The sequence below is a fragment of the Plasmodium gonderi genome (assembly GCF_002157705.1).
Source record: "Plasmodium gonderi DNA, contig: Chr02, whole genome shotgun sequence".
NCBI lineage: Eukaryota > Apicomplexa > Aconoidasida > Haemosporida > Plasmodiidae > Plasmodium > Plasmodium gonderi.
In genome coordinates this window covers 37,008-52,423 of record NW_021628926.1, presented here as the reverse complement: position 1 = coordinate 52,423, position 15,416 = coordinate 37,008, and the positions used below count along the sequence as shown (strand labels likewise).

Here is a 15,416-nt window from a genome sequence, read left to right as displayed (position 1 = left end):
TAATAAGAACAAGTATTAGTACAATTTAAATTTATTACATTATAAATAATTAAAATGAATAAAATGCACATATTTTAACTTAACTATGGGGAGAAACAAATTTAAATAAAGAATATATTCTACAACACAAGGTTTTATGTTCACGTTTGTATTTAAATGTTAGGTACGATATTTATGTGAAGTATTAGAATAATTCATGCAACAATTAGGATAGAACATATTATCACAATGTAACTGTCTTGCTTAGCTTAAATAGTTACAATTGAAAGTATTAGGAAAAAGTAAGATGGCATAATTCCTAATTCAAGAATATTTGGTTACACATTTATGAAATAAACTATTGCATACAGAAATGAAAAATTTATATGGGAAATATTTTTTGCTAATGAGCTTCTTTTATAAGTAGTTAAGCTTATACTCTTACCCTTACTCATATCATTCTACAAATCGGCTTAGTTAATCTTTTTGCACACACAGATATGTTTATATATATATATGTGCTCATTTAATGGTTACCTTATCGACGTGGCTACATGTTAGAAGTGACGATATACTCCCAATGCTACAACCTGTTTATTAAAAAGAGAATTAAGAATTATATGATGAGTTAGAAGAAGGAACGTTAACAACACTTCCAATAAGTAATTATTTCATTAAAATAAGATAATAGGTATATTTTTCACTTTTCATAAAATTTTATTTCTATATTTGTAGTATAAAACAAATAATTAAATTCTTAACATATATATGTTTATCTAGCTAGTTTATCAACCTATTAGAAATTATGATGTGGTCTATTATTTTTAATTATTTATGATTTAATATAAACCAACATTTCATTTGCATCAATTATTCAATAATTTTTCTTTTGCATTATTTTGCTTTAGTGATGTTGCAATGTCTAAAAAGAAAAAAATAATAATAATAATTATTATATTCCTAAAATAGAAAAAAAAAAAGAATCTTAGCACAAAATGTTCACAAATTTTTTTTAATATTATGTAAAAAATGATTATCTCAAAAGAAGATTTCTCATTATGACTATTTTATTTGGAACGAGTACTGATGGTTCTAATAAAGAAAAAAAAAGAAAGAGACATATTCTCCTTCATTACACCCTTTTTAATATTTTGTGGAATATTTTTAATTTCTATTTTTATCGCACACTGAGTTATTTAAAATAAACAAGATATTTATTTCGAATGTATGACACAGACACTTGAATGGAAGTGGTTCTATGCTTTGCTTTTATTTTAACATAAAACTGTTTGTTTAAAGTGGTTCAAATGGTGAATCTCCAAAATTGAAAAAGAGAAAAGTGGGCATACTTTTCCATATATAATATTAAAATTTGGATATTATTGTATAAGGGAGATGAAAAAGATTTGTTATTCCAAAAAAATGCCATTATAATGTTTATTATATTTTATGTGGAAATAAAATATAAGAACCGGTGTGGATCGCGTAAGGTGCGATAATACAGGAACTTTCTGGCAATTTTTTTGTTATATAAATAATAAATTATTTATTCCAAAAAAAAGATAAAAAAAGGATTATCAAATAAGTCTAATATGTTTTTTTTTTTTTTTTGACGATGAATTTTTTTACCATAGAAACCTTTTATATATATGCATTTATGCAAAAAAGAAAGAAAAAAAAACTTTTATGTGCTTTTTTTATAATGAAATATTTTTTTAACATGCATATTTTTTTTTCAGATAACTTCATTTTAAAAAATGCACTTATTACATTTTTAATTCTTTTTTATTTTTTATAGTTCTTCATATATTCTACATATTAATATAGAATAAGAATTTAACATGTATTTTTTTCTTCCTTATCATTGTTCACCTGGAGAATATATAAATTAATGTATTTATTATTTATTACTAAAGTTAATCGCAAAAATGGAATAATAGCCAATGTGTATGTAAATTGTGTAATAATGAAACTATCCATATTGTATATATATGTTTAACTCTACAAAGTTCAACTGTGTGATATTTTTAATTAACTCGCAGTTTTTGTGATTTTGGGAATTCTATTTCTCAGTGTTTTTATTCATTCTTAGCAAAATAAGCTATCAATCATGGTATAGTAAAAACCATAGTATTGCAATAATGGATAAGGCGATAATAGAACTTAACCATTTTTAGATGGCTTTTATATAGATTAACAAGAACTTAATATTAACTCTAGTGTCTAATTAGAAGCACCATTTAGCTATTTCAATTCATAGTTATTATTACTTATTATATTTTATGACCTTTTTGAACGGTTTCTTAAGGACAAAATGTTGTGAAACATACCAGGCTAACCATATTTCATTTAGATTAAAATTCAATCTTATATAATAAAAGAGGATATCTTTTCCTTAGTATTTACATGTATTATACTAAAATGTGTCCATTATGTATCAGAAAGTTTGGGAGAATGACAAATATAAGCATTTTAAATATATAATATTTATTTAACAGAATATATACATATGTATACATTTTTCTTAAAGAGTAAAACGTGTAAAATGCTTAACTACTGCTTCTAATTTTTAGGCTAACTTTTCTCAATAGTAGTGTAAACATTGAATGAATTATATGCTGCTATTATTATTATTATTATTCATATTGGAGGGGTAAAGCTAAAATACAATTAAAATAAAAGTTTTTGGAATACCATAGCCTGAACGTTAATTAATCATTACTGTTATAATAAATTATAGAAGTGAAACACATTTTAAATATTCAATATAGATAAATGTGGATTGTATATAAAAATGTTTTTAACTCCTATTACTAATAGTTGCTTAGTTGCTTCATTGTTTTATGAATAAATTGCATTTAATATGCTATTTGTTGGGTAAAATTAAAAAATAGCTTAATTTATTTTTTTTACTTTGGTGTAAAATAACTTAATGACATTGCCCATAAATCCATTTTAAAATAATTTAGGATAGCCATTTAACAAAGAAAATAATGAAAACGATTTAACAACATTGTAATAAGACTTATTATTCTCCAAAATGTTACAGTTTAAATAGGTCTAATAAATGTGGGAGTTATGATTAATTACTAGATTACAATATTTTTACAAAATAGTGGCGTATCTAATTATTTTTTTTATTGATTGGACAGTATACATTAAACAGGATTTGCAACGTTTTGGTTAACATAAAAATTAGCAAGAAAAAAAAAAAAAAAAACGTTTACATTTCCTCACACACAGCATCACAGAAAAAACAAAATTTCATTACACTAAGGACATGTTATATTATACAAAGATAATTGTTGATTCAAAGAATGGGAATAGTAAATTCCTTGATATATGCAGCTATATTTTTTAAATTTGTTTATGAATATGCTACATAGAAAACACAGTTCTTACATACATTTATGTAAACCCTAACATTTTTTATAATGCATTTTTAACATGATCATAGATAAATCATCTGAAGCATGAGAAACTATTTTTTATATTTTTTTTTTTTTTACTGTTTTACCACTTTTTATTTTTAGTAAAAAATATTTTTCCTATGTTTCAATGTAGGAAAAAAGAAACACATAAAAATATGAAATTCTCCAATATAATGAATTAAGTGCAAAATGCATATTGTATTATATGGTAAAAGAAAAAAAAAAAAAAAAAAAAAAAAAATATATATTCTTTTTTTATAGGTATTATGTGTATCTCTTAATTTTTTTATGTTTACAATTTTTTTTTAAAATCCTGTAGATAGATTTGCTAACTTATTTTGTTGGAAATGTGAAAAAAAAAAAAAAAAAAAAGCGTTGCAGCTCCTTTTATGACATTTTAAGATAATGAATTTAGCATTTTTTTTAAAATTTTATTTTACCTAAAATAATTAGCTTATTCCTTTAACAAATAATTGTGTTTATTACAAAGGATAAGAAAAAAAAAATTATACATTACGCAATAGTAAGTATATGATAATGAAAAAAAATATTTTATGTTTTCCCTTATTCATTCACAATGGAAAAAAGCAAGAGAAAACGACATCTATTTTAGAATAAGATGTGAGAATTTTCCAACTTTGAAAAAATAATTCATAAATTTGTCACAATCATTATTTTATACGATGATGAAATTGTTTTTGTCTATGATATATTATATGTACTAATTTGTTTTTTTATCCGTTTTGTTTACTTAAATGCTTGATTTGCAGTTTTATCATATTTGAGATTTGTAAAATGATAATGAAAAATATACATATGAATAAATGTATTTAGATTAAAACGACAAGTTCTACAATGGGTAGGTATCATTACTCCTAAATATTAAATGAATATTTATTTCCATTTTAAAAAACAATACACATTTATTATCCAGTGTATTAAAATGTGAAACAATCTTAAAGGACACATATTTCCAAAAAAGTTGTACTACACATTATGTGTTAAAAGGAAAAAAAAATAAGAAAAATAAACTGTATCTCTCATGTGTAATTAGTGGAAATATGCAATATTTATAAAAATTAATATTTAAAAAAAATATATATTTTATCCTACAACATTATATTTTATTCAAATTATTAGATTTTTTTTTGTTTTTGTTTATATCCTTTTAATATTCCCTAATTTTCATGTATTTTGTTACTAATGTTGTTGCAACAAAGTAGTTCTAATATGTACATGAACAAAAGATGTTAACCTAATTTATCTTAGTTTTTTAAATTGGTGAAAAGCAACGAACACTTGAAATAGAGTACTAAGAGGAATATATTTGTATTAATGTGTAAAATAATATATTTTTTTTTTTTTTTTGCTTCACAAAAATAAGTTAATTCCAACTGAAAATGGCAGCTGTGGATGAGAGTAAATACGTAAATTTCCATATCATACTAAAAATAAATAATTAATAGAATATTGTTACATGACCATGCAGAATGTGACAAAAAAGAAAGCGAACGTTTTCCTCTTTTCCATCGAATGTTATTGTGTTAATATGTCTCAATACGGAACATTTTTTTCCAGGAAAGTCTTCTGAATGAGTTACCTTCAAGTGAAAGATATAAAAAACTGAGCAGTATAAATAACCCGGGGCAATATGAAAGTTACTGTAACAGGAGTAGTATGCAAGGCACTGATAAAAAGCATTTAAAAGCTTTATGTGCCAAGTCTGTGGGAAATTTGAAGAATTTAAGAAATTTGGAGAATCTTGAAAAGACACATGATGATCGTTGTACATTTTACACATTCTGGGTGTATAAGGAACTATCGAAAATATTCAAAGGATCGAGTAGTAAAATTGATTATCAATTTTTTAATGAACTTGATGATATACTGCTTAGAGTTAATTTAAATGAATTAAATAAAGTATATTGTGACTTTAAAATAGAGCCTGACTTAAATAATTGGAATGAAAAAAGAATGTTACATGATTTTTTTAAAAACAGTGAAACAATTTATCAATGTATTATTTCTGAAATAAGTGGTTGCAGAGAAAAATATTGCAATTATGTCGTTGATGTGAAAAGACTATATGATAAATATAAACCTCTTTGCTTATGGGAAGAAGTATGTGATTACTTTGATTTTAATAAGAAAAATCCTTATGAAATATTAGCTAAATTAAAATGTATTGGCTATGAAAATGTAGAAGTACCAGTTGACGAAGGAATTGATACTTTTTATTCGACTCCAAAAAGGCCAACTGTGCGTACAGGAACATTTCGATTATTAGGAACTTCACGTACTGGTGATGAGACCGTTTCATCATATAAAAATTATAAATGCAATTATACGCTTAGTGATGATGGAGAAATTACTAATTTATCAGGATGTATTGAAGTTCCATCGAACGATGAAGATTTGGAAGAAAGTTCAAGATTTCCAGTATTAGATGAAAATGATTATTCTGATTATGCGCATAATTTTGCAGGAGATATTGATACTATTAAAGATTATGAAAGTCCTTTGGAAGTAAAAAAGGGTTTTTTGAGTTGGCTAATGCATTTGAAAAGTAGTAAATATGTTTTTATTTTAGGATCATTATTCTTAGTTATGCTCATTGGTTATAAAGTAAATATGAAGTGATTTTAATAATATAAACTTTTTTATGTTATATTATTCATAATTTTCATTAAAATATGATTTTAATGAAATAAAAATACACATTTCACATATTTAATTTTTACTATAGTTGATTAATTTAAAGGGAAGTGTAACTAAGAGGAAAACTAAGAAATCTAAAACAAACAATAAAATTTATGATGAATATGATAATACTTTTTCCGAATATAACCCTTATAATATGAACATGGATTACTATGATGATGGATATAATATGCAGTATTATTCTGCTTGGGATTATTAGGACGTTTTCACAAAATGTCAAAAGTGTAAAATGAGACAAACGAAAAGGTCAACACGTGCAATTATTATTGCAATTACAGATAACAAAATTAAAATAAGGCATATAAAAAAAAAGAAGCAAAGCGGCTATTTTGGATGTAAGTAATGAGAACTGGATGTTACATAATTAGCAAGTAAATTGTTAGGCATGTGCAATCTTAGAGGAAAATGTTTTTGATTAAAAAAGTTATTATATGAGAACTTTTTTTTGTGATATGTTATAAAGCCTTGTAATTATTAAACAGAAAGAAAATTGTGCAGAACGTACATCATAAAAAAGAAATGTATATGTGTATATATTTCTTGCAGTTTTGTGAAAAGATAATTTTTACTACTATATTCAAATTGAACAATTGCTTTTCATAAAACTTGTAGAAGCAATCAAATAGCAATGCATTTCTGGAATGGGTATAAGGAAACAGTTAAATGTTTTATAAATAAGGTAAATTTGTTTTGGTTTTTCAATTTTATGCATGTTTATTTATTTTAATCAGATTAACTGATAAAAAGAGTCTTATTTTTTTCTTTTTAATACATGTATTGTAAGTCTTTATATATTATGTGAAAATATGATATATATATTTTTTTTTGAAAAATAAGGTGCTTGTCATTTTTGAGAATTACATTTTTTAATGAAAGACATTATTAATTTTTTTGTAGACATTTCACTAATTCATAGTAATAATTGTGAAATACGGCACAATGAACCGTATACACATTAATGTTTGACAATGTGCTTCTGATAAGATCAGCACACTTTAACAATAACATAGGCATGCTTTTTTTTTTTTTTTTTACGTATCTTAAAAGATGCGTAATTATTATATAATTAACAATCTTATAAATAACCTGTTAACACAAAATAGGCACAAAAGTGTAAATATTATGAATCCTATTATAAGAGAATTATTATTATATACCTATACATGGTTGCATAATTTATAAAATGTTTTAAAAGTAGCTGTATTTACAAATAAAAATACATTATTCAGGGGATTCCTATTTCTTGTAAGGTGCGTATGTTCAATTAACATTCTTTTATATTTAACAGAATTACCTATATTTTTCTTTAAAAAGAGAAATAAAAATAATAATCCATAATATACTGTTAATAATTATATATAAATATTAGAAGTAGAAAATCGCCACATAGAAAAAAGTAACAATCTTTGCGCTTTTTCAATTTCGTATAAATTTTTGTAAAATTATATATATTTTATAGCTGTTGTGAAAATAACAGTGTTATAATAGTTCTATAATACTAGAGGTTTCACATACGATATCAAGAAAAATTTATTTTTTTTAATAATCTATATAATCAAGATATGAAGAGGGGAAATTTTCTGCTCATTTTTCATAATTTAAAAAAAAAAAATTATTATTTATTCTATGTACATTGAGAAGTACAACAAAAAATATGGGAATATTAAAACATGTTAAATTAATTACTTCATAGACGCGTGGTACCATTTTTTATAGACACTTATGTGCGCAAGAATTACTAATATATATGATCTAAATGTGTTTTTACAGTACATTTTATAATTTATAAATTGTGTTATTTTGGACTAACACTAATAAGAAACTGCCTTATGATTTGGCAAAGAACCTAGTTGTGAAGCACATCTTTAAACTTTTCATATCTTTTAAAGGAAGTAAATAAACTTCTTCTTTTTACATATTTTATACTTTAAAAATTATCTATTGTATTTTATTTAAGCATCAGGCGTGTGCCATTTTGTGATAGGTAACTCATTTCAGATAAAGTGAACTTATGTGCTCCGTACACTTTCATTTAGCTTTCTATTTCCATGATCTTGAATCGATGGAAAACAAATTATACAAATTTTGTAATTTATTTAATATAGATTATAATTCTGTTGGTGATCAATTTTTTTCTTTTTATCCTCCCAATTTCAAACATAATACTGGTTAAAAGAATTAATTTATAATATTGTACAAAATCTTTAGTAGAAAGCTACAACCTTTTTTCCAAAAAATTTGGTTAACTTCTTCATAAGATAGATGAAAAGAAAAAGAACAAATATAAATCTGTATAAGCATTTGAATCACTGGTTTGATTATTATGCTGTGCTTCATAAGTTTAGAGTTGGTGGTAATAGCTTTTTCTCCGTTTTTTGGAGATACTAGATTTTTCTAACATTTTTGATACGTTCAAACGCGAGTTTTATAATAAAAAATTAGATATCATTAAAAGGATCTAAAAATTTTATGGCTATTTTTCCTTGTATATCACCTATATGGGTGAAGTTACTGCAAAATGTAGAAAATATTATAGCACGTGCTGCAATTGTTTGAAAGTAGTAATTGATGTTTGTAAAAATATGAAAAGTGAATATTCGCCTGTCGGCTTTACCTAATATTTTAATGAATTAAGCACGTAAGAAAAACTATTGTTAATATCAAAAATGTTGGACGCATGATAAAAATAGAAGATAATGCACCATTACTTGAGACTATTATATATTCTTTTTAACTTTTGTGGAATAAAATTAACTTAAATATAGCTTTTTTTAAAGAAAATTATGGTATAAGCATTTAAATGTCTCTGAAATTGTATTTTTAAATAAGGATAATCTATATTAATTTTTAGAATGTTGCAGCATGATTAAGGGTTAAAATGTCTAACCTAAGTATTAGAAAAAAAAAAATAATATTATGATGAATTTTTTATTTTAAATGCCTTACTATGGAGCGAAAATGTTTCTGTAAAAAATGTTTGTAGAATGTAATAATGAAGTAGAATGTTTCAGAAAATGTAATTAATAACAACTACTTTGGATTTTTATGAAATAAAATGTAGATATAGAAGTATAGAATTATTAGCAAAAGACATTACTTATTAGTAAAAAAAATAATACAACTAAAAATTAAGGAAGGCGTGAAAAATAACATGATAATTTACTTCCTTAATAAAAGATTCATATTTCAGCATTATTGTTAATAAAGTAGCTTTATTTATTTTTTTTCCAAAATTTATGTAATATCCTACATATAAAATAAGTATTTACGTTAGTCCTTCAAGGAACTACATTAAAGCAGTTACATTTAGATAGTATATATATAATAAATTTGTATGTAAAGGGAATACCGAAAATAATTGTGGCATTTGCATTAATATATTAATTATCTAAATGGATTTACTCGTACTTATGAATTATGTTAGGTATTCTCACAAAAATGATACTAAATTAACTATTTAAATTATCATGATGATTACTATTTTAGATGTAAACTAATTCATATTTGATAAAGAAATACCCTTCGTACAATTTCTATTTTTTGTGATACCGTTTTTTTTATAATTGAAATAACTAAAGCAAATGACTAATATTAATAAACATGTTTTACGAGAGCAATCATGTTAATTTCATGGAAAATATGCGCATATTGAAAGGAATAAATAAATTTACAAAAGTGTTCTAACAATTATGATAATGTAAATGATAGAAGAGCACCCTTTGTTAATAGGCAAATTCGAAAACAATGCAAACATGTAAAGCGTTTTAACAATCTATATTAAAAATGCATAAATATTTTCTGCATTTATTTCAATGAAAATCTAGGTTTTTGCAGATGCATCAGATGTAGAACAAGTATAAAATGTAGGTTATAATGTTATGTTTATTACGAATGAAGCGCAGAAATAGTATCTTTTACTTGGTGACAGAAACCAGAAATATAATGAATTAGTTTTACATGATATTAGGAAATATATTTACGATTTTAGTTACAGTTATTTTTTTATTTTATTTTTATTTTTAATATTCATTCTTTGCATGATATAAAGAACTTATGTTGTAGGATATAATTCATACTTTTCTAAAACACATAAGCACAAAATAAAAATATTGCATATTTATTTTTAATCATGTTTAGTTCATTCCATTTGGAATGTGGATATATAGAAAGATGCAAAAAAAAAAAAAAATAGTCGAATAAAAAATGGGAAAAATGATAACTCAAAATTGAAAATATTAAAGAATAATTCGTTGAGATAATGAATAAATTATCATAAGAAGAAAATTCATCTCCAACTGTTCTTGTAAACCAATAGAATTTAAAAAGCGTAAAATGTGAAATTATGTTACATTACAATGATAGAGAATATGATATATTCCATCTTACAGTATAAATAAGGAACATAGAAGAGGGAAAACTTACTAATCCCAATATAATATTTTTTTAGTATATTAATACTGTTCGTTTTTTTTTTTCTACTATTAATTTTTTTTTTTGTTGTTGTTTTTTTCTGATCTTTTCAACAATACAGTCGATTTAATGATACTTCTTTTTTTGCATTATTGTTAGAAATTTTTATTTTATTTTGTCTAAAGAATTCTTTTTTTTAATAAATTTTCTATGAATGAGCAACAATGTGGCATTCTTAATTATAAACTGCATAATAATTTAATTTCTTTTCTTATTTTTATTTTTTTTTGTTTTACTATATTATAACATGTAAAAAAAATGTTGTTTCTTTTACATTATTTAGTAATTAAATAATTCGATGAACTTTTTATATTATTATATTTTTATAATTTCATTATATATTTTGTTATATGTACAATGGAACAACAAGAAAATATATAATGCCATACGTTTATTAACATTATTATATATACCTAACATTAGTGCATTAATTTCAAGGTGTTTTACATGCATCACCCAGTTGTGATATTTTTTTACATAAAATAATATAAAATGTTATAAATTTAATTAAAATATAAAATATTATAAAATATTACAAAATATCATGTAAATTGTAATTATTTTTTATATTTACTTCATACCACCTAGTTGTAAATACATATATTGATGGATACGACAAACTTAACGAATAATTAGTTCATGTTGTCAGAAAAATGTACAAACAACAACATTTATATAAATGTTACCTCATATATAGAGTAGAATAATTATACCAATTGGCACAGTATTTTATAATTACGACATAACTAGGTATATATGTATTTAAATGAATAAAAGAGAAAATTAAATAATGGAAAAAATGTATTGCTATATAGCTTAAATATATAACACGTGTAAATTTATTTATTAACAAAATAAATGAACTATTCTGAACAAGTATCCATTTTACAGATTAACAATAATCATATTCATATATGTGAGAAATACTTAAATGTACTATGTACATACTGAGAGACATGAAAAGGGTTAAAAAAATATATCTTGTAATTTAACGTACTGTTATCCAGCTTATTTCATGAGATACATCTTGATAAAATGCTTTAAGTAAATATATACGTAGGTAAAAAAAAAAAGAAAAAAAAGAAGAAAAACTACTAATATTTGTTAAATAATTGCATTGATAAGAATTACACAATGTTTTCTAAAAAAATTTACTATACAAATATTTTTATTCTGAATAGTAACTCATACGTTGAAAAAAAATATATACATAGAAAATACGTATGTCGAATTAGAAAAGCACGTTAATTTAAAAATGTTTTTTTGAAAAGGAGATAATTATCATTATGTCAAAATATAGCAATTTTACATAAACTTATTTGTATAAAAGGGGTTAATGGAATAACCACAATATTTTGTTTATTGAGGGGAGGGATATTTAAAGCAAAAATATAAGTAGAGAATGTAGAATGAAAAATAATACACATTAATAACAACACATATTCATAATATTACAATATTTATGTATTCTTATATATTAAACATTTGAGTTATTCAATATTTTTAAAAATTACCTTATTTTTTATAACAAATTTATTTGTAAAAATATTTTTAAATCTGGTATTAAAAGAATGAGTAAAGTTCTTAATTAAGTAATTGCTGTGAAAATAGGTATAATGCAAAAGATAATAAAAATAAATTATATACAAATCCTTTTCAATTCATTCGTCATTGCAAGAAAATATGAATATGAATTATGTATTACATAAATAAAATAATTCTTAAAAATCTGTATAATGAAAATTTCAATAATAATAATATTATTTTTTGAAACATGTGTAAAATATCTTGAGCTTTATAGTTAATGAATAAAATAACTTTAGTATATTCATTTGTGACAATATATTTAGAGAAATGTGTGGTAATTATTATATATCATTTTCATTTTGCGTCCTTATTGAATATCTTTTTTATGTGTTAACAGAGTTACAATGAGTTTTAGTAAATATATGTAAAAATAACATCACTGAAATTTATTGCTTTCTGAAAAGCAAAATAACTTCATATAGCAATTTTTCGAAAATTTGTACGTAATATATATGTCATATTAACCCATTTTTATGTTTATATCAAAACAACATTCACCATGTTAAGATAAAACAATACCTTTTATATGTCATTTAAATTTTTAAAATAAATAAGTCCCACTTTATTCTAAATGTTTATATATTTTATAATGCAAATACTTCTAATGGATATTTTAATTGCTGAAGATAGGAATATGATAATAATAAGTTTTTAATTCATGTCTACACATGTGTGATGTAAAACAATACAGAATTATCGACATACGTGAAATATGATAGCTCATTCAATAAGAATGCACAATTAACATTTTTATTATAACATTGTATAATTTCCTTTTTAATAGAATTTTTGGATATTTCATACTATTACTCTTTCACTTATTTTAATCTTGCATGATAATATTTTTTTAGGAATAATAGCAAAACAATTGTGAAATAAAATGGCATGTATAAGAAATTATAAAATCTAAGTGAAGTTGTGCTATTGGAATCTTAAAAGAAAAATGAACACGTCTTTGTAACTATATTTTTTGTTTTAATACACTATATAATATACCAATAAACAATATGTTAACAAATCCAATTGATGTATGACCTAAAAAATTGGAAAAAAAAGAAAAATGCTTAATATTTGCAAAAATTAAAAAAATTGATTATACAGCTTATAAATGATGACATATTTGTAAAATAATATTTTCTTTTATAATATTTAATATAGCATGGTGTATTATATTCCAATTGTACATTTTATTTTTTAAAGATTATAAAATATTTAGCATATAATATATTCAGTTATTATAAGAACACAATATTAAACTATAACTAATAAAATATACACACAATAAAATTTCAAATGTTATTTTAAAAGTATGTGATATAACAATTGTAAGTACCTTGTATTGTATAATTTTTTTTTTTTGACATGTAATTTTAGGATTCAGCAATTTTCATTATCTTTAACATGGCAGTAGATGGATTCGATTTTTCAAAATTGGAATCTGATGTATATTTTTATTCTTCATAAAGATATATAATTTTTTTGGCCTATCTCTATAAGAGAACAATATAAATTACTTTCATAAGACGAATTTTTCAGTATTTATAGTATGCATTTTATATCTTTAATTTTCAGGAAGAGCTATATAAAAAATTACCTTCTTATATATTATATCAAGAATTTAATAAGAATACTTCCAGTAGCACATATTCTGATTATTGTACAAATGTAAAAACTAATGGAGTAGATAAGAATACTGTAAAAGAACTCTGTAAAAAATTTGCCAAAAACTTAAAAGAATTGTCAACAATTAGAGACATAGGAAATACAATGCATAATCGTTGTTTAGGTTTAAGATACTGGATCTATCATGAATTAAATAAAATATTAACAAACTCCGAATATTCTTCACATAGAGAACATATTATCAATTCATTTTCTAATTTGGAATCTAAAATTTACTATGAATTACTAGAAAATCGTAAGGAAACATGTCCTATAGAAATTAAAGATCATTTAGTAAAAGAAAATGAAAAGAAGTTTTTGTATGATTATTTTAGCAATTACAGTGCTCTTATTGAATGCATTAACTCTCCAAAGAAAGAGAACTGTCAAAAATACTGTAAATACATCAATGGAATTAAGGATATATATACAAGAAATGAAGAAAAATGTTGTGGAGCAAACTTCTGGCGTTGTGATTATTTTAATTGTAATGGGAAATATCATCCTCACGTTCTTCTATATAAACTACAATGTAATAATGGTAAAAATGAATTAGAGTCATCCGGAAATAAAATGACGGACTATGAAGGAAAATACGGAAACTCAGGATTAGTAAAACGCTTGCGATATAATATTTTTAAATGCCATATGGTAAAAGTTCACGAAAATTTTGATGCAGATGTTGGATTATGTTCTGTCTTTCCATCATCCAAAGACTCTTACGAAAATGTAGATAATCCAGAAAGCAGTAAACCAGAAGAAGGAAAATGTCCGGATGATAAGCCAATAAAGACTGCGGATGGGAAATGCACAGAACCGAATGTCCGCACAACTGGGGCCATTGGAGTGCAGCTTCTCGACAAGGGTCCAATTAGTAGAGTAAGAATTAGGCTTAATGATTCTATGAATGATCCTATAACTTCAGTAGATTATAATACGACAGATTTTAATAATTCAGATGATAAATATAGTATTTTAAACAGCAATATTATGCGTATGATCATTGTAGGTATTTTAACTTTTGGAATAATTATGACTTTTTTCATTTATTTTAAAGTAAGTACAAATTTTATTATACTGTTGAAATGTATATTTTTTTATTAATAATGTGTATTATATATATTATAACAATTAATTCGAAATGTTATGTATATTTTACATTTTCCTGTTCCATGTTAGTTTACGCCCTTCGGACCGTGGTTAAGAAGGAAAATAATAAAGGAAAAAAAAATGACGAGGAAGATACCCGATAAATCTAGACAGAGAATTTCGTATAGTGCACAACCACCAAGAAATGCCAATTCGAATAAAAGGAGAGTTAATATAGTATATTAGGGATTAGTAATTCCCTTGTCATTATATAAAAAATTATTGTAGTTTATTATAATGAATTATAGAAGCTTATAAGAATTATATCTAAATCAGACATATAACAGACAAGAACGATTTAACATTATATAATTCTCAAGATGCGATTAACGTTCGATAAAATTTTACATTATAAATGGATATAAATATGTATTTTTATATTTAACTTATATTTATATAGCAAACTTAGATTTATTC

General features: G+C 23.4%; 2 protein-coding genes across 2 annotated transcripts; both read left to right on the top strand.

Moving 5' to 3' along the window:
• Window positions 1-4,810: 4,810 nt before the first annotated feature.
• PGO_020070 (variable surface protein) lies at window positions 4,811-6,330 on the top strand (the record flags this gene model as incomplete). The annotated part of the gene is made up of 3 exons (XM_028685826.1): window positions 4,811-4,837; window positions 4,989-6,035; window positions 6,157-6,330. The coding sequence occupies 3 exons, from the start codon at window positions 4,811-4,813 to the stop codon at window positions 6,328-6,330; spliced, it is 1,248 nt and encodes a 415-aa protein (XP_028541627.1).
• Window positions 6,331-13,589: 7,259 nt separating this feature from the next.
• Window positions 13,590-15,185, top strand: PGO_020060 (variable surface protein; the record flags this gene model as incomplete). The annotated part of the gene is made up of 3 exons (XM_028685825.1): window positions 13,590-13,631; window positions 13,734-14,906; window positions 15,030-15,185. The coding sequence occupies 3 exons, from the start codon at window positions 13,590-13,592 to the stop codon at window positions 15,183-15,185; spliced, it is 1,371 nt and encodes a 456-aa protein (XP_028541626.1).
• Window positions 15,186-15,416: the final 231 nt, after the last annotated feature.